The sequence below is a fragment of the Aulonocara sp. 'chitande type north' Nkhata Bay genome, linkage group LG15 (genome assembly GCF_057382095.1).
Source record: "Aulonocara sp. 'chitande type north' Nkhata Bay isolate Kocher_YH1m ecotype deep benthic linkage group LG15, A_spYH_male_GT1.1, whole genome shotgun sequence".
Lineage (NCBI taxonomy): Eukaryota > Metazoa > Chordata > Actinopteri > Cichliformes > Cichlidae > Aulonocara > Aulonocara sp. 'chitande type north' Nkhata Bay.
Window position 1 is genome coordinate 5549549 of NC_141358.1, and position 19273 is coordinate 5568821.

Consider the following 19273-nt stretch of genomic DNA (forward strand, 5'->3'; position numbering starts at 1 on the left):
CCTCTTTTTGGTACAGAGAGAGGAACCTGACCTTCCAAACGCAGCCATGTCCCTACTTTTGTTATGCAGTGGAAACACACACGAAGGTCTGTGCTGCTCTGCGCGGCGCGGAGGTGAAAGCATGGCTTTGAAACGGTGGCCTGATCTCAAATGCGTGCTTCGGGGCAGCTCGCTTACTCAGGGCAAAATGCCAGGGCGGTAAAGATCTTTTGTGATGCTGACTAACCTCAGATGTTGCGCAAAGGCAAAGAAAGGCACTGCCCAATTACTCAAAAGAGAATAAATTCATTGTACTTGTATTTTAGGCAGAATCTTCAGCAGAAAAATGTGTAATTTCCTCATTAAAGTTATGATTCAGGCTCAGTATTACTCACCATTACCAAGACAGTGAATTACGGTCCTGTTCCCTCTGGCTTTTAACCTACCATGGCTTACAGATTAGCAAAACTTGCTTTCTTTAAGAATCCGGCACTCTGATGACCAGAGTGAAACTTTAAGACTTGAGGCAAAGTAGTTTACCTGACAATCACTTCTCTGAAACTAGAGATCTCATCATTTATTCACAGCAAATGACTCAGACACACACACACACACACACTCAACAGCAGAAAGGAAACAGGCTGAGGCTCACTTCACTTCGTGTTCGTTCGAGTTTCTTTCAGTCATTATAACGCCCTGAAGCTCTCGTTTCCTCTTTTGGGAACTTTTTGTGAAATATGACTTTTGCTACGGTAGCAGCTGCTCATTGAAAAGGCATCACTTCCGTACTGATCTGGATATATAATTTTTTTTATTATTTTATCAGCAATAGCAAAAGAAAAAAAAAGAAAAAGAGAAGAAATAAAACAGCGGCATCTATAAAGCGTTAACAGAATAGCCGGTTTGGTGTTTGCAGGACCATACAGGCTGATGATTTTAAAAATAATAATAATTAAAGAAAAGAGAAGGGGGTTGAAGTCACTGGAGCACCTGCATTGGAGGTGGAGGAGGTGGTGGTGGTGAATGGGGAGGGTTGGGTATTTGGTTAACATTTGCTGGGGTCCAAAAGTCAGTCACAGAGAGTAAAAATGTGCACAGCCACCTTGTTGCTAACCAACCCCTCTCCCTCCCTCCCTCGCTCTGTCCTGCAGTGCAAACTCAGCGACTAAGAATACCTTCTGCTGTCTTGATTTTGGGGAGGGGGGTGTGGGGACACCTGTAACTCAGGTCCCTCTTAAGGCAGCCGAAACTACAAACACTCAACAGTAACGGAAGCTCGAGAGGAAACGATAAGACTGGTTGTAACAGATTCAAACCCTGAAACAACAAAAAGTATAGATATATCCATATCACAGTGTGTACGTGTGTGTGTCAGAATATCAAGCGTCCACATAGTGTCTTTCGAACAAACCGCCACAGTAGACATTATGGATGGAATCACTGCACATGAAATAACTAACACGTCCTCATTCATCCCAGTACAATCGAATACAAAAGGAAGGTCCTAACATATTCATAAACACGCATTCTAACAAATTACAGCGGCAACTTCGACCAGTGAAGGTGATATGCGGTTGTGCTAGGCAATGGGCTTTTTTTTTTTTCCATTTGTTTTTTGTCTTTTTGGACTTTCCCCATCCTTTGGATATGTAGCTGGGTGATGACTGAGAATACTGAATGAGGGTTAAGCATGGGGTGGAAATATAAACGTGTCCCCCATAGTCCCCTGAAAAAAAAAATTACACAAAAAAACAAAAAACAGGGAGTTAAAAAAATAAAGAATTTGCTGTAAAAGAAAGCGTACTGTATATTTAAACAGTGCTGGTTATACAGAGTGTGAACCAAAGCAAGCTACAAAGAAAAAAAAAAGCCAAGAAATATGTTGGTTTTTTGCTTAAATGAAATCTGTGATTATAGTGATGTCAACATTATCCAAAAAAAGAGAAAGAAAGAAAACTAGAAGTAAATGCTACCCTCTTTGATACACACTCAGCAGAGGGGTCGTGGTATTAATTGCTTCAGATTGCATCTTTTTTTCTTTTTACTTATTATTTTTCATTCTCAGCTACTTCTTTTGCCTCCAAGTGTCCAGGCTGGTGAGAAAGGAGGAGGGAGGGAGGGAAACATTAAGACTTATAATTTGAGGTAAGCCAGGTCAGGCCCTCGTAGAGTCCGTCCCCTGTCGTCGCACACGAAGGCTGAACGTACCAATTCCTATCTCTGATCCGCGTCAGGCCCAGCTTCTCCTGGATCTCGTGTGGTTTCATGGCATCTGGGAGGTCCTGCTTGTTGGCGAAGATGAGGATGATGGCGTCCCGCATCTCCCGGTCGTTGATGATGCGGTGGAGCTCCTGCCTCGCCTCGTCGATCCTATCCCTGTCGGCACAGTCCACCACAAAAATGAGCCCCTGGGTGCCCGTGTAGTAATGTCTCCAGAGCGGCCTGATCTTATCTTGTCCCCCCACGTCCCACACATTGAACTTCACATTCTTATAGGTGACAGTCTCCACATTGAAACCAACAGTGGGGATGGTGGTGACTGACTGTCCCAGCTTCAGCTTGTACAGGATGGTAGTTTTCCCAGCAGCATCAAGTCCAAGCATCAATATTCTCATCTCCTTGTTGCCAAAGATCTTTGAAAGCATTTTCCCCATCTTGTTTTCTGTTCATAAATACTTCTTTAGAAGATATAATGAAGCTTCTCCAATGAGAAGAAAATAGGGGGAGATATATCACTGAGAAGTTACAGTTTCACTGTGTTGCTACTGAAAGTCCTCCACGTGATGGCAGCGGTGGGCTGACACAAGTGTCAATGTTCAAAAGGTGGTGGCTTGCAAGTTTGTACAGTACAGTTAGCTGGTCTGTGGTGATCTGACCTGAGCATTCAGTAGAAGCAGTGTGTATGGAGCCCTCACAGACTTGAGTGGGGGTCTGTTTTCATGATCCAATGGATTCCGAAGTAAGAAGAAGAAAAAAGCCCGATATGTTTCAAAGTCGCCTATGAGCACTGACTTCCGTCAAAAGCCACATTTCAAGTTTTTTTCCGTTCGAAATCCTGTTGCTCTCAGCGGAGCTGGAAACTGACACAAAGTAGTGCCTTCTCACCAGAAGCGGACTATACAAAAATCAGGCCCAGTTCAAGCCCGGGGGTTCCCACTTCCTCCTTGGCTGCCGGGTATCCACAATTGGCCTTAGCTAATTCCAGTCGGTGAATTTTCAAAGCTCGGTAATTTTCTTGTTAAAAAGCCTAAATTAAACCTCTCCGGTCCGTTTCTGCGCCGGGACATCCAGAGGAAGAGCGCTCAAAAGGTCATTGATTCATCCGACTTTCTTCTCTTCCCCCTGTGACACAGGAGCGGTCCAGAGAAGGGAGGGGTGTTAGTACAGAGGACAACTTTGGATCCGAAAAAAATACTCTTTTCACACACAGAAAAGCAACACGGTACAGATAAAACGAAGACCGCGGTAAATACTTACGTCTGCGGCAATCATCCCCCTGTCCCCGGACCGTTTCTCCCCGCTCTTGCCGCTCTCTGTCTCTCTTCCTCCCTCTCTCTCTCTCTCCAGCCGTTCAGTCACAGCGGTGGCGGTGCTGTGTTACCGGAAAAGGTGCGGACCCAGATCAGCCGCCACTTCCTCTATACCGCTCACACACACTACTGATACATTCAGGGGCTACCTCGGAGCTCAGAAATTTGGCTACATTGAAAACAAAAGACTAGAAGGATGGTGCACAGAAACTCTCTACAAATCAATCTTCATGTCCGTATTCCTCCTTAAACATAACAGCTAGAGAATTAGTAAATTAGGTAATTAACACTCAAATAATCTTTAATTCGATTTATTAGACAGCCCAAAATCAAATCGTTCAACGAAATAAACAATCGTTTAAATCTGCACCAGATTATTGATTTAATAAAGTTATGCACTGACGTTGTAATTGTTTCAAAATCCACGCTCCGTAGAAACCACCGTGGACGTTGGGAAAACACACCCTTCATTTAGATTTTAAAAAACGCGACTGCCCCTAAACGCACTGCACGCCATTTCGCATGCGCGCCCAGAAAAAAAGAACTGCAGACCGGTCCATTAGGCACTATTGCTGACGCCATTTGGGCGTTCATTATGGATGTAATCGCCTCTGGTTTAACGTACCGCAATGAAAACACACAAGACCGCACACATGAAACACATGCCATGATTTAGTTGGCCCGGTGGTCTCAGGAGACGGTTTACTTTCGGGTCTTTCTGGCATGTCTTATCATCCATTCAAACAGTTCCTGTATTATTAGTCTGTGACGTGGAGAATGTGAGTGAATAGGGCGGGAGGAACTACAGTATTTCATTGGTGAAAGCATTACCTGACACCAGCTTATTAATTTAGGCTGCCTAAAGAAAGACACGGTCAGTATAAATATAAGTGAACTCGTGTTTATTGCCATAATAAATTATGAGAGGTGATTCTAATATCATAAAACAGTCATGCACTCATAAGCCTTATTCAAAAATAAGGCTATGAGAATAACCGTCCCAACTTTACTTTTGAAATGGGTTTAAATGTGAGATTTTACAAAGGGGCCTCACCCTGTTTTTCATTCTGTTGTGCCTGCCAGTTTAACATCTAACTATTATTACTGTTCTTAGAAGTTTCTTAAAGTAAAAAAAGTTGTCAATGACTTTATAAAAGCAAAAAGACATAATTTTCATAGATTTAGTCAAATCTAGGATCTCAAATACCGCTCCACATTTTCAGGCACAAACATTCATGATAAGGATCTCTGAAATTGTTGTCTACTTGCAACTGAGGCGAGGCAGCTGAATAACAAACATGCCAGTGTGGTGCATAAACTTGCAACACATGTTGATCTGCCACAGTAATATAACCACTGAGATATTAAATTGGTAATATTGTATTGTAACAGTAGCACTCAACAAAGTGTGGAATATATTAGGAAGCAAGTAAACAAGTTCTTGAAGTCGATATGGTGGAGAAATGTCAGGATTGTGACGAAGTGATGCTGACTAGGGACAAAGTCTAAATGAAAATATAGTAATAAAACTAATAACACCTTTACTGGCACATAGCTGGGTTAGGTTAACTAGAAAGCTCCCACACAACAGTACCAGACCTACCTGACTTTACCTGCTTGCTGCAGCTTGCTGAGTCCCAAGTGATTAATTAGATCAATAGTGGTTTGTTTAATAAAACGAAATGCTTTAATAAATATAATAAAAGTGAAATACAAAATGTAATTCTATACCTAGAGAAGTTGTTTGGGGGATTTATTGTATGGAAGTATAAAGTGGTATAAAGCTTGGTTGATTGTAAATGTTTGTTTTTTTATTAATAAAAGTAAAGAGTGTTACTTTCAAAAAAATTCAATGCAGTGTAACGTATTGTACAAAAGCCACAGAAGATTTAGAGCTCACGTTTAATATTGCGTCATGCGGTTTAAAAGCGGTTGAATTCTTGTGTCAGTGTGTGTACACTAAAATATGTAGGGTTTATATGCAGCACTTTTAACAAACACTGCAACTGCAGGAAATGTATTTATTTATTTCATTACTTCTGGAGGAATTCACAAAAGCTATGGGCTAACTTCAAAATATTGTTTCTGCATTTTAATTTCATCATAAAATGTAAATTGGCAAGACATCAAGAACAACGAATAGCGCGCCGTCGATGGTGGGTGGTAGTTCGACTGGGCATGCGTACACTGTCCCTCTCATCTTCCTCCAACTTAAGAATGGTATGCGAAACGCGGCCGGTCGCAATAGTGTAGATAAAGTGAATTCAAAAGCTGCACTCAAGTCCACGGGGGTAAGTAAATTGACGCAACAGATACGGATAAGATTCTTAAACGTATTTTTATTTGTTGATTTGGTTTTATCTGGTTAGTAACGAATTTAACAATCGCTAGTGGCGAAATGGGTAACATTAGCCTGTTAGCTAACGTGCTGCTGTTAGCTAACTGCTACCGACTATTTCCTGGAGGCCTAAGCAAAGGCTGTACATGTAAATGTCCTAGTTACGATGTATGTAACAGTTTCCTATTCGCTATTCTGTAAACGTTGCTATCAACGTAAAGAATCGATGAAAAATGTAGATACTTAATTAAAGACGAATAGTTTGTGTTGGACCGTACTAAGCAAGCGCGTACACGAAACATGCCTCGACCTCTACTATTATACTTATTTGAGATAGACGGGCGCCAGGCCTAACTTCTGATTGAACTTTGATCATGGAAAAGACCTCCCGGCAACAACAAGGCCTCGAGGAGCAAACAAAGCTAAAGCTACTCGTTTTTTAAAGGAAATATTGCATTTAAAAAACAAAAAAAAAAAAAATCCCCAAAGTAAAATTAAAAAAGAAAACAACTTTAGTATTAAGGTAGCTAAGCGAGAAGCTAAGAGTAAGCAACCGAGTACGCGGAATTATTTTTAGTAGTTAAATTAGGGCTGAAGCTTAAACTGGCACTGGTTTAATGTTAGAACAAGGAAGTATCCTGTTGCTTTAGCGGCTGTTTTTACTAGGGTTGACCCCTTTAGGCGTAAAGGAAGTAAAATAAAAAAAAATAGTTTGAAACGAAAAACATGCGTCGTGTTGCGTCAGATTTATAAGTATCATTTTAAGTAGTGAAGGTTCATGGCAAGTTTAAAATACAGCACGTTGTCAATAGTTGTGGAAAATTCTTTGTCAGAACTAAACTGGCTTAAATTGTGAGTTGAAAGTAATTTCTTGTTTGTAGATATTTTACCTATAACTGCAGTTCACACTTGGATATTTCTTACTTGTTTATTTTAGGCACCAAGTTCCTTATTATAATTGTACTTGACATTGTTTTTGTGCTGTCCTGACTAGTATCATTAAGTGCGTATTTTTAAAGAAATTATTGGAAACTCAGTGGATGTTTTTATTTATTGATTTATTTAAATGGTGGGAATACTTTAGCTTATTTCAGAGCTAGTTTTCTTAGTTTTTTTTTTTTGTTAAGTTGTACAAACCATTAATATTTCAGTAAACTGTAATAGTATTCGGTGTGTGGAAAAATCTATTTTCTTTTTCCTGAGTTTGTCTTTACTTTTTTTCTGTCCCAACAGACCTGAAAATCTCAGAGGGTACATTTCCTGGAATGCTGGATACTGAGTCCCCTGCCATGGAGAGCAATGGGGATGCCTTTCTTCCAGACCTTCCTGTCGTAGGCCAAGCGACTGACTGGTCAGTAGACCAGGTTGCTCCAGAGCCTCTCTCCAATGTCTTGCCTGAGGATTCAGATGTGTCTCAGGATGCCATGGGACAAGAGCAACAACCGGGTCAGCAAATGAATTCCACAGATCTGGGATCTGTGGAGAAGGCTGTGGAACAATTTCAACTTGCCAATGCTCAGCTCTTCCAAGAACACCCACCTCCACCACCGCCACCTCCTCCCCCTCCACAGCCCACAGAAGATGCACAGCAAGCAACAGAACCTGTAGGGTCTGAGCCTTGCAGCCAGGACATGAATATTGAGTCTGAATCCATTGGACAGACTGACAGTCAAGGTAACTTAAAACTTGTTTTTCAGTTGGCTCAATTGATTTAATAATAAATGCTTAGTCATGAAGTTGACTCTGGTCCAATTGTTAGTGTAACGTCGTAAGATTTAGCTAGTTTTCAACAAGCAACCAAGAAAGGTACTGTGTAGAATCAGCATAGTGTCTCTCTCTATTTTTTTCTGTCGGTGCTTACAGTAACTAATTTATTGAAAAGAAAACTGTCAACAAATGACACATTATGCACAAATCATAAACTGTAATTTTGTAGTTAAACTCACTTGATGATTCCTTGTCAACTTCTCTAGATGGGACAGAGGCTACACAGGTGGCAGAGGATGGCATGGAGCTAGAAGACCCATCCAAAGAAACAACAGAAGAAGCAGCTGTTCCTACAGATCCTGAACTGCCCTCAGAGTTTGAAAAGCTTTTTAAGGGAGTTGAGGAAAACCCAGAAGATTTCAATGCGTGGGTCTATCTGCTGCAGTATGTAGAACAAGAGGTAAACAGAAGGCACACACATTTACAAAACTGAGTGAAAATATATTCTTGTCCAATAAATTTGAACAGAAATTACTTGTAATGCTAAAAAGAGGTGGTTAAATTGTTGCAATTTGGTCTTTCTGCTTCTTTACAGAATGTCCTTACAGCAGTGAGGAAGGCATTTGATGTGTTTTTCCTACGTTACCCCTACTGCTATGGCTACTGGAAGAAGTATGCAGATATTGAGAAAAAGCATGGCAATGTACAAGTTGCAGAAGAAGTAAGTATGCCTCTTGTACTTTTGTACACGTGTTGCTTTTTTTTTTTTTTTTTTTTTTTTTTTTTTTAACTTGGTGTGCCTGCTTTTCTGTGTCATCAATAACTGACCAGCTAGAATAATCTGTTAAGAACCAAAATTTGGGGCATAAAAACTCAGACTTTTATGAACAAACTCATTTTATTAATTTTTTTCCAAGGTGTACAGAAGAGGTTTGCAGGTCATCCCTCTCAGTGTCGACCTGTGGATCCACTATTTGACCTTCATCAAAGAGAATTCTGATCCTAATGACCCAGAGACTGAGGGGCGCATTCGAGCGTGAGTAAAGTCTTTATTTATATATATATAGACACACACACACACACTCTACTGTTTTACTTTCTTCTCAAATGTTAATGAGTTAATGAGACATTTCATGAATCTTTTTTCCTTTTTTGTTTTCCTATTAGCTCCTATGAGCATGCAGTGCTTGCAGCAGGCACTGACTTTCGCTCAGACCGTTTGTGGGAATCCTTCATAAACTGGGAGACAGAGCAGCAGAAGTTGGGTAACGTCACCGCCATCTATGACCGCATCTTGGGCATTCCAACCCAGCTGTATTCCCAGCACTTCCAGAGGTACAGTAAAAGAACAGTTTCCAGATTTGTTTGAAAGTTTGCATTCACTTGAGGAGTGTGTTATTAAAATCATCATAAAAGGCAAATATAAAGTTTTTAAAATTATAAAGTTTTTAAAATTACAAAGCCCCAAACCCAGTGATGGACATATCCTGTTCTGCAGTCTTGAAATGTTTGTTTTGGAACTGCACAAATAATAGTTTCTACCTCTGCCCATGGTCTGCTTGGTTGGTTTTGCTTAATCTTCCATCTTGAACAGCTTAACTGAAAGTTGATTTCATGCTTTGGTAAAGGAATAAATAGTCATGGTGAAAATCATTTTGAAAATTATAACGTCATTGTATGAAAGAGCTGTGCACTGACATTTTCTTTTCTCTCTGCAGGTTCAAAGACCATGTGCAGACTAATCACCCCAGGCACTTCTTGTCAGAAGAGGAGTTTGTCCAGCTAAGGCTCGAGCTCTCTAAAGCCAGCCTGTCGGGAATGGTTGGTGACAGTGGAGAGTCACAAGTTGCTCAGGAGGAGCTTCCACCTGGTACAGAGGATCTTGCGGATCCTGCTAAGGTAAAACCTTCTCTGCCAATCCCGTAGGGGAAAAAAATTTATAAAATTGCTGCTTGCAGGGTTAGCAGGAGCTTGGATGTTATCCATGATGAAAGGGAAAAGATAATTTGCCTAGGTTTGAAGAGGTGTCTTTATGTCAGCAGCCAGGCCAATCAATGCCAGGTGGGATTCACGTTGGTATCCAGTCAGGGACTCGCCCTAAAACTTACAGGATCACCCGGGGCCCGTTGATCCCAGCACCTATACCCAGTGGCTGATATGCAGGGTGCATAAATACTTCTCCCCTCTGCAGGCTTCTTATCTCTGGTGATGTAAATCGTTGGCTGCAGGAATAGAAGTTTTTACATCAAGTGGAGAATGTGATACGGAGAAGCACAAATAAGGGTGCTAACCTTGTTTTTGTCTGTGTGTTTGTATGTAGAGAGTGACGGAGATTGAGAACATGCGCCACAAGGTGATTGAGGTGCGGCAGGAAGTTTTCAACCACAATGAACACGAAGTCAGCAAGCGCTGGGCCTTTGAAGAAGGGGTGGGTCTTGTTTTTTTTTTTCCCTTACTGATGTTTTATTCTTTCAGTCCCCCCCTCATTACTATCAAACTAATCAATTTGTGTTTCTTTAGATTAAGAGACCGTACTTCCACGTCAAAGCCTTGGAGAAGACTCAACTGAACAACTGGAAGGAGTACTTGGAGTTCGAAATTGAGAATGGGACTCCGGAGCGTGTGGTGGTTCTCTTCGAAAGATGCCTCATCGCCTGCGCTCTCTATGAGGAGTTTTGGATCAAGGTAAAGTGACCTTGAGCCTTTCCGACACTCCTGCTACCTCCCTGCACTTCCCCCATCAACGATGATATCACATCGACACAGTCCTGCACTCTTTGCGTGTAACGTTGATATGTGACTGTATCTGTTGTATTAGGGGATGGCCAGCTTGCCACACAAGATTTGACTGCAGCATATGCCAACTACTACGTTGCATCTTCTTCGTCTCCCACTACCTTACAGAAACTTATCTAATTGGTTCCATGAAGGTGCTGATGGGTTTACACAGAAAATTTCTAAAAACGATCTTGTCAATGAAGAAATTGCCTGTCTGTGAACTCAAAATGTAGTTTAAAAATGTCTTGTCTCTTTTGCCTTTCTTTCTTTTCTTTCTTTCTTTTTTTTTTTTTTTTTTTTTTTTCTCCTCTGTCCTCTCCTGGCTTTCTTCCAACTTGCTTTCTCTTTTTCACTCTGAAGTATGCAAAATATCTAGAGGGATACAGCACTGAGGGTGTGAGACATGTCTACAAGAAGGCGTGTACCGTCCATCTGCCCAAGAAACCAGCCATCCACCTGCTGTGGGCAGCCTTTGAGGAGCAGCAGGGTGAGTACCTTAGTCAGTCAAAGCAGCATGCAAATTAAATGCAAAAGCAACATAAAGCATGGAGATCATGAATAAGAAACAAATGTGGAAAACTGCTCAGCTGACATTCCTCTTTCTTTTTTCTTCTTTTTTAACCCAGGCAGCATAGAGGAGGCTCAGAGCATCCTGAAGTCCCTGGAGGCATCGATCCCAGGTCTCGCCATGGTGCGCCTTCGGAGGGTCAGCCTGGAGCGTCGCCACGGAAACTTGGAGGAAGCTGAGGCGCTGTTGAGGGAGGCGATGGAGTCTGCGAAGAATGCTACTGAGACATCGTTCTATGCTGTGAAGCTGGCCAGGCAGCTGATGAAGGTGCAGAGAAGTCTGGGCAAGGCGAGGAAGGTGCTTCTGGATGCTATTGAAAAAGACCAGGTGAGAGAGGGTTGACTATATCAGATGGTCAACACATTATAGCATTGGTTGTGTTTCTCTTGCAATGAATTCTGTTCACATGATAAATATAACTGTGTTGCACTAGTTGTCAACTAAATTGTGTGTTTTGTGGTTTTTGTAGACGAGTCCAAAACTGTATCTAAACCTGCTTGAGCTGGAATACAATCGAGATGTGACCCAGAATGAGGCAGAGATCTTGGCTTGTTTTGACCGAGCCCTGAATAGCCCAATGCCTCTTGAATCACGACTCCTCTTTGCCCAGCGCAAAGTCGAGTTTCTTGAAGACTTTGGCAGCGATATTAATGCGTAAGTTGTTTTTAGTGGTAAAGGGAGAAATGAATACATTCATTCTTTGTTTTGTTTGTTTTTTTTTGTAAAGAGTCATGTTTATTCTTTTACATCTTTCAGCCTTGTTGCTGCCTATGAAGAACAACAGAAACTACAAAAAGAAAATGAATCGACAAAGAGGAAGGCCGAGAACGGGTATGACAGGTGGTTAATGAAACGCAGCGTCCATCACATCCCCACAAACACTTTCAGAAAATTTTCACACCCCCTTCTAACAAGGTTTTAGAAAGACACATGTGACGACTACTACTAGTCTATTTTCTAGAGTGTCTTGTATTTCTTGATATCTCAGTGAAGGGCAGATGCATATTCTACATATTGAAAATCTACAAATTGGTTAGAACAACAGTAAAAACAACAAACTTGGCTGTAACTGCTGTTTCATTTGTCAGCTATAAGCTGGATCTTACTAATTTAAACTTTACCTCTCCAGCTCTCAGGAACCTGATGCTAAGAGGCAGCGTGTGGATGACGGCTCTGGTGCTGTAGCAAACATGACTGACATGCAGGCAAATGCCTCTGCCTACAACTATAACTGGTACCAGGTGGGTTACAGATCAGTTACATTAACAGCACTTAGAAATTAGTTTGTCACAAGAAGTATGTGTGGTCAGTTACAGCCCTTCTAACCCCCTCCCCCCCACTTTTCTCTTTAGCAACAGTACGGTGGTTGGGGACAAAACTCCTGGGGGCAATACAACCAGTATGCCCAGTATAACCAGTACTACCCCCCTCCTTCTACATGATGGACAACATAGTGGCCTGACCATCCATTTGACCTTCTTACATCTTGGGACGGGGCTTCTTACCAAGACGTCATGGAGATTTCAAAAAGCTTTGTTCTTTTGTTTTATTTCTTCCCCTTTTCTCTGGTTCACAGTGTGCTAATCAACTTTACCACATATTGTAGCTCTTGATAGAAGTATATTTGGCCCTCTTTAGCAGTTATCAGTTCTTTAATTGCTACAGTCATTCTCTCCAGCACTGGCTTCTTTTTGGGGTTCTTGAATGCATGTTATTTGTTAAGGCAGATTTATTTTTTCCCTGTGTGACAAAGGCTTTTTCTTTTTGAAATTTCTAGGCCAGATGACTTAGTTTGCTCTCTGTCTTTGTGTTAAAGAACTTGTAAGGGGAAGCTTTCATTAATGTATCTGTCATCATTCTTCCCCCCCCCAATCACAAAGATTTGTAATAACTCATGGTTATGTTTCCCTAAAGAGCAACAAAGAGTTCCTTGTTTTTTATTTTGACTTGATTTCATAATAAAGAGATTGATATCCTTAAATGTTTTTTGTTTTGTTTTAAATAATTCACAAAGGGCTAGAATGAATATTGTCATTAGCTGTTTAGTTTACACTTTTACTGTCATTCAAAGTAAAACAACTTTTCCTTTCCAATATTCAATAGGCAGGAATGTAATTAAAATATGAAATATATTTGAATAATGGGTTTCCACAAAAGCTGAAATCCCTGACAAGCATTTCTAGATGCTGCACTGAGCCACGGTAACTGAATATAACAGTATACACGGTAACTGCCTTTAAAAACAACAAAAAACCTTAATTTACATTTTGTTGTTCATTGGCAACTCATTCAATAATTACACTTTACGACAATAATTATGAGTACATTTTATATGAAAACATTTTCACCCACAACATACCCCAATAATGTGCAAAAAGCATTGCTAGTCAAGCTGAAGCTCGAGTGGTTTTTGAAGGATTGAAATTAAACTTTTTTTTCCAGCTGTGTTTCAGGCAAAAACTGTCATAGAAGACAAAAATAAAGTTCAGGGGTTTTGAGGTTTGATATGAACATACAAAGTAAGCATAATAGATTTTCTCAAAGATAAATACACATTACATCTAGATATATGACAAAGTTAACATGTAGAACAGTTACAATGTAGTAGGATGAAGAATCTTTTGTGGTAAATATGAGCTCAAAGATAAATGAGATGTTCTCATGCCACTTTTGTGTTTCTGTAAAAATGAAGCTCTAATCTCAGCATCACATGAGCTCTGTACTGGTGCTGCTTCACAGCAAAAAACAAAAAACCCCAAAACCTTCTCAAAAAGTATATCACTGTTTAGCAGTTGGCTGAAATTATACAAATGAACTATCGTTTTGATCCTTATGTGAAAATGAGCCACACTTAAACCACTGAAATCATTGCTGAAGGTAACAGAATATTGTTATTGCCATGGGAGTCACATGCTGACATGCCACCCCAGGACTATTATCCACTCATATTCAAACAAACTTTTTAGTATTTTTTGTAAAGAAATAAACACAAGAATATGACGAGTATATAACCCTCTCCATGTGCAGTCAGTAATACTGAAGTGTAGGAGAAAAAAATAATTAAATGAAACATAATACATAAGACATAATTTGATGTTGGTTGTGGGACATTGGTATAAACCACAAGGACCAGGATTTCGTGAATAATTTAGTGTATATTAATTATATTAATGAGTCAAACAGTTTTAAAAACTTACCCCCCCCCCCTCTCCCCCATATTTGTTAATGTTAATTTCAAGAACAAAACTTAACAAAACCTTAACAAACAGGACACCGTGAGAATAAACAAACAAAATTTAATAAAATAAAATACAAATATCAGTAGAGCAGGCATTTCTGCAAAACATCAAAGAAAATAGATAAATACAACCTATGAAGATCACATGAACCCGTAAATATAACTGCTATACTAGAACAGATAAATCTGCGACACTACCAAAGTACAAGAGGCGTGGCCACCGCGTCCGACGAGCGTTACGTAAATCCGCACATGCGCTGTGTAGACCCTTAAACAGTCCTTTTTATGCCTAGCGTTGCACGACTAGCATCAAACGAGGTGAGAGCTGTGCACTTTTAATAAAAATTTCCCAGTTTGGCTTTGTCGTCACATGTTTTATCTTGCGATTGATGCACATATGTCATCCGTAACCATAAGTTTGGCTTTTTATTGACGAGTGAAGGTGTATTTCATATGTTTTTACTGGACTTTTACCATACGCGTGCCCCATGTGGCTAGCTAAGTTAGCATAGCTTTGGCTAGGACCCGGGAGAAGCTTCAGTTCAGCTCCCGGCGGCTGGTAGTGCATTATTTCTCCACAGTTTTAATAAGTTTCAGGTTACCACCGGAGATATTTACTTTGAGGATCATATGTGGGTTTCATATTCTATGAGTATGAAGTATGAAGGCAAAGTGAAGGTTTGGTAGTCGGGATTTGTTATAATAAATTTTAATGCCGCAAGTATGTTTCCGCAATGATCGTCACGGTAGACATTTTTACTTGTCACACCAAGTAAAGCACACAGCATTTTCAAGGGATGCCAGCGTTTTATCAGATGTCCTAATTAGCAGTTATTGTAATTGATGTCAAAGTCCTTGTTATATAGTCAAGTCCAGTAAACATAAAATAGCTATGTTGGTAGTTGGACGTTACAGTTATGCTTTTATATGAAAACTAATAAAAGTTTTATCCATGACTAAAGATGCTTGGCCCTACCTTTTTTTTCTTTTTTTCCCCCAGCATCAAGATGCAGCTTTTCTTACGTGGCCAGAACACTCACACCCTTGAGGTGACTGGAGAGGAGACTGTCGGCCAGATCAAGGTAAAACTTGTACCAGTGTAAAAATTGCACCTTATTAATGGCAATATTGAATAAAGGATTATTATGAGAAAACCTGTTTGTGTCCCAGGCTCATGTCCAGGCTCTGGAAGGTCTCCTGGTTGAGGATCAGGTGCTGCTGCTTGCTGGGTGCCCTCTGGAGAATGATGCCTCTCTGGTGTCTTGCGGTGTCTCCGAGCACTGCACCCTGGAGGTAGCTGGCAGACTTCTGGGAGGTATGTGTGCATGACATGTAGCTATTCACATATTTGAATGTTTGTTTTCTTCGGGACTTCAAAACTTGGCACACCGAGGATGGCACTAATATAGTTTGTCTTAACAAAACCACCTTGATAGCATGATCTTTGTTTCTCTCTTTCACTTTACCAGGTAAGGTTCACGGCTCTCTGGCCCGTGCCGGAAAAGTGCGGGGACAGACTCCCAAAGTAAGTGTAACCTCACCTCTTCTTCTTCAAAAAAAAAAATTCTGGGGGGACTCTGCCTTCAGCTATACTACAGACTACATCTGCTTTTACTTCACTTTTACAATGATGCCAATCCACTTATTTTTCTTCAGGTTGATAAGCAGGAGAAGAAGAAGAAGAAGACTGGCCGTGCTAAGCGCCGCATCCAGTACAACAGGCGCTTTGTGAATGTCGTTCCCACCTTCGGAAAGAAGAAGGGACCCAATGCCAACTCTTAAGTGGTTCACTGCCCCAAAGGAGAAACCGCATCATCACCTGTCAGTTTTTACCAAGTTAAATGTCATCCTGTACAAAATAAAAACAATTTTGACTTGGTCTAGATGAGTGATTTGTCCTGCAATGTAAATCTAGATCTTTAGCAAATAATCTTTGCGGTTTCTTAATAAAGACAATTGTCCTGTATTTGAGCCAAAGTTCATCTGTCTCTAGGAATTAATGCTAGCTAAAATTGGCAAATTTAGCTTTGAAGCTAAACTTCAGACACTGGATGCTTAGACCCTAAAGACGTGCATCACTGTACATGGAATACCTTAGTTTACATATTTAGAATGGTCAAAGTCTTGTATTTACAACTTATTAAAATCTTCCAGGAACAACAATTAGTAGTTGGCATAAAACTACTGGGAGGTTTTAGTACTTCGTACACCACACAAACTAGTTCTCTTAATACAGTTGACTTCAGGCTAAAGAACACGATGTAGACAGGTGCAATCTGTACAGTGACTGGTTAACTGAAATGAACAAATTTGGGGAAAATGATTTATTTCTGACATTGTACATGCAAAAGAACAAAAAGATAACATTTCACAGTCTCTTATATGTACATTATTAACAAGCCATTCCATGTTGTCCAAATCAAACTTTTTTTTTAAAATCCAATTGGTATATGTGTAATGCTATGCTAAAGCACAGGCATCCCAGGAATATTGCAATCCAAGACGCATGCTGATATCCCCCTCTACCTCAAGGCCTTTAATTAGGTGGGAATTCTTGAAATGTAGTGCATGCTTTGGGCTAATCCACAGACACCAGCTCGACCTCGAAAATCAGCTTTGCGTTGGGTGGAATTCTGGGAGAGGTAGAGTTAAGGAAAATTGGCTTTCATTTAATTATGTTAGTGTAAAACAATAAAGGAGGACAGTTATAAGCAAGAATCAAGCCACATTACAAGCTGAGCTCTGACCTTACGTGCAGACAGCTCGTGTAGTTTCATCACATCCCTTTAGAAATATTTCGATATTTATGAAACATGCACGCAGGGTACAAAATACCAAAGAGGGGAGGGAAAAAAGGATACTTGGACTCAGGGACGCCCTTCTTTCCATAAGCCCATTCAGGGTCAATCTCCAATCGAGCAGTTTCACCCTTGCTCATTGTCAGTAGGGCCTCATCCCACTGTGATGATTACAGACATTAGACATAGAAATAAAAGTTCAGAAAACTAAATGACAACAGCAGAGCAACTTACTCCTCTGATGACTTTGCCCAAGCCGACTTTGAAGCTGAGTGGTTTGGCCTGTTTCTTCTTTTTCGCCCCTGCAGATCGAAGACAACAAGGACAGATTCTTCATCGCTACATAGAGATTTGATCTACATAACTAAAAAGTACAAATTACTTAGTTTAACATTTTCAATAATGCAAAAGCACGACTAGCGACAGAGCATCACCTTACGAGTGCGATGCGGTCATACCTGTGGGAACATTGGTGTCAAAGACAGTCCCATCCTCTAAGGTTCCGGTGTACCAGCAGCTCACAGTGTCGCCCTTCTTTGGGAAGTTTGTCTTGTCGCCTTTTTTCAGCACTGATTTGGTGTACTTTGGAGGACCCTGAGAGAAGTAATGAAGCAGTAGTCAATAAATGTGAATAATCGCTGAGTGCTCACCAGAATCGGCCTTTTGTACTTTAGCATACAATGAAAAAATATTTCCCAATTCACATTATTATTACAGCATTTTTGAGTCTTCATGAGTACACCTGAATTTTTCACTCCAGTAACCATAATCTACACAACCAAAATCTGCACGCCCCCCCATTAACCAACATTGAGCATCAGTATCATGCACGTGGTTATAATACACTTATCCCCATGTGGGATATGCGAATGGACAAAAGAAATTACAACATATTATAGGTCTCCTTCTTTATATAAATGATGATATTAAAAAGTTGATATTTGATGGTGTGGATCAGTACCTCATCCACAACTTCTGTCTTGACATCTTTGGGTTTTTCTTCGACTTTCACAGCTTTAACCTTCTCCGTCACTTCTTCCACTGCTTCTGTGCCTTTAAACCTCTGCAAATCACACGTTTACACATTTTATGTTCGTTATCAAGGTTCATCATCGAGGCGAATGACAATCGTGACTTACTTTGCTCTCGAAGAGCTGATCGTAGGCGATAATCAGTTGCTCTTTCTTTGCAGTTTTGGCAACATTTTTGATGTTTCCGAGCAGCTTGTGCTCGTTGAGGAACTGAAATAACAACAAACGAACAGAAGGAGAAAGTTTAACTCGTTTGCGCTCAAGCCACGAGGAGCTGCGCAGGTCAAAGCCTAAGAGAAGCTGTTTGCATTCGTATTAATGTGCAGATAGTGCTGAACATTGTGCTCTGCTGTGCTGAAGCAAAGCATCCCATCGGAGCTAGCCGTGCTGCATGCTGCACTTCACAGTGAGAATTCAAACCGGTAACCTGCAGATATCCCAACCGGAATCCCGAGGAGACTAAAGGGAGAAACATACCGAGTGGGCCGCATTGTCCTGCAGGAACTTTATTATGTCTTTTTTGGACAAATCATCACTTTTGAGCTGCTCATCGCTCCATTCCCGTGTGGGCTCAGCCGCCATTTTGAGAGGCGAACTAGTGAACTTTGACCTCCGTGCGCAATATAAAACCGCGTTTTAACGTTTTCACACCAAATTACAATGAAAAAATTTTAATTCTATTTTTAAATGTATTTTTATTTTTTCCCGGATGACCTTTATTGCGAGTGCACGATAAGAAATGCGTTTCTGCACATTTTGCCGTGAAACGCGGAATAAAAGTTTAATGAAGAAATATAAGATACATTTGTATTGCTTATATTATCATCATATATATTAATATATATATTATATAGCCTCTCGCCCTGTGACAGCTGGGATAGGCTCCAGCGCCCCCCGCGACCCTGAAAAGGAGAAGCGGAAGCGAATGGATGGATGGATATATTATATAGCGCAATATTGAAATAACTGCCTGATGTGTATACCGCCGTCTAGTGGACAACTAACTGTCCAATAGATATGACAGCAGTTACACACGTGACTTCTATCAAGATAACTAAAGCACTTATCTAATATATCCAGTTACACCGAGAACAAACTGTGTCTCCTCCACAAAATAACATTAACAAGAGAATGCACACAGATCACTTCCTGCATGCATAGTTCATTTGGGCGTGTTAAGCATTTCTTTTTTAAATCTTTTGACCGTCTGCAGTGGAAGAGATGCAACACAGTCTACAGAGCAACACATCTATTGAATACCCCACTTAAACTTCCTGTGCATTGGGACTCTTCTTCCTCCGTATTT

The 19273-nt window shown here is 40.6% G+C and overlaps 4 protein-coding genes across 5 annotated transcripts; 2 read left to right on the top strand and 2 right to left on the bottom strand.

The window, feature by feature from the left end:
* Positions 1-768: 768 nt before the first annotated feature.
* On the bottom strand, positions 769-3846 carry arf6a (ADP-ribosylation factor 6a). The gene is made up of 2 exons (XM_086263638.1): positions 3457-3846; positions 769-3321 (listed from the first exon to the last, which is right to left on the bottom strand). Exon 2 carries the CDS (start codon positions 2631-2633, stop codon positions 2106-2108), a length of 528 nt encoding a protein of 175 aa, XP_086119764.1. The 5' UTR covers positions 2634-3321; positions 3457-3846; the 3' UTR covers positions 769-2105.
* Positions 3847-5688: 1842 nt separating this feature from the next.
* prpf39 (PRP39 pre-mRNA processing factor 39 homolog (yeast)) lies at positions 5689-12881 on the top strand. 2 transcript variants are annotated; one of them, XM_086264040.1, is made up of 15 exons: positions 5689-5800; positions 7081-7521; positions 7821-8014; positions 8150-8275; positions 8472-8590; positions 8722-8889; positions 9273-9453; positions 9875-9982; positions 10075-10239; positions 10693-10819; positions 10959-11227; positions 11370-11554; positions 11657-11740; positions 12030-12141; positions 12253-12881. In XM_086264040.1, the coding sequence occupies exons 2-15, from the start codon at positions 7113-7115 to the stop codon at positions 12340-12342; spliced, it is 2337 nt and encodes a 778-aa protein (XP_086120166.1). In that variant the 5' UTR covers positions 5689-5800; positions 7081-7112; the 3' UTR covers positions 12343-12881. The 2 variants fall into 2 exon arrangements, with proteins under 2 accessions (XP_086120166.1, XP_086120167.1); XM_086264041.1 differs by having other exon boundaries at positions 11657-11731.
* Positions 12882-14356: 1475 nt separating this feature from the next.
* On the top strand, positions 14357-16104 carry faua (FAU ubiquitin like and ribosomal protein S30 fusion a). Its single transcript, XM_086264193.1, has 5 exons — positions 14357-14456; positions 15139-15220; positions 15309-15453; positions 15608-15663; positions 15795-16104. The coding sequence occupies exons 2-5, from the start codon at positions 15146-15148 to the stop codon at positions 15918-15920; spliced, it is 402 nt and encodes a 133-aa protein (XP_086120319.1). The 5' UTR covers positions 14357-14456; positions 15139-15145; the 3' UTR covers positions 15921-16104.
* A 343-nt stretch (positions 16105-16447) lies between these two features.
* fkbp3 (FKBP prolyl isomerase 3) lies at positions 16448-18582 on the bottom strand. The gene is made up of 7 exons (XM_086264192.1): positions 18445-18582; positions 18076-18177; positions 17898-17999; positions 17395-17530; positions 17171-17238; positions 17000-17097; positions 16448-16771 (listed from the first exon to the last, which is right to left on the bottom strand). The coding sequence occupies exons 1-7, from the start codon at positions 18547-18549 to the stop codon at positions 16717-16719; spliced, it is 666 nt and encodes a 221-aa protein (XP_086120318.1). The 5' UTR covers positions 18550-18582; the 3' UTR covers positions 16448-16716.
* Between the last annotated feature and the right edge of the window lie 691 nt (positions 18583-19273).

Coding starts and splice junctions, on each gene's coding strand:
- arf6a (XM_086263638.1), bottom strand. CDS start 2,633: ATGGGGAAAATGCTTTCAAAGATCTTTGGCAACAAGGAGATGAGAATA.
- prpf39 (XM_086264040.1), top strand. CDS start 7,113: ATGCTGGATACTGAGTCCCCTGCCATGGAGAGCAATGGGGATGCCTTT. Junction 9,983..10,074: donor GCTGGGCCTTTGAAGAAGGG/GTGGGTCTTGTT, acceptor GTGTTTCTTTAG/ATTAAGAGACCGTACTTCCA. Junction 11,228..11,369: donor ATGCTATTGAAAAAGACCAG/GTGAGAGAGGGT, acceptor TGGTTTTTGTAG/ACGAGTCCAAAACTGTATCT.
- faua (XM_086264193.1), top strand. CDS start 15,146: ATGCAGCTTTTCTTACGTGGCCAGAACACTCACACCCTTGAGGTGACT. Junction 15,221..15,308: donor AGACTGTCGGCCAGATCAAG/GTAAAACTTGTA, acceptor TTTGTGTCCCAG/GCTCATGTCCAGGCTCTGGA. Junction 15,454..15,607: donor AGCTGGCAGACTTCTGGGAG/GTATGTGTGCAT, acceptor TCACTTTACCAG/GTAAGGTTCACGGCTCTCTG.
- fkbp3 (XM_086264192.1), bottom strand. CDS start 18,549: ATGGCGGCTGAGCCCACACGGGAATGGAGCGATGAGCAGCTCAAAAGT. Junction 18,178..18,444: donor AGGACAATGCGGCCCACTCG/GTATGTTTCTCC, acceptor TTGTTATTTCAG/TTCCTCAACGAGCACAAGCT. Junction 18,000..18,075: donor ATCAGCTCTTCGAGAGCAAA/GTAAGTCACGAT, acceptor TGTGATTTGCAG/AGGTTTAAAGGCACAGAAGC.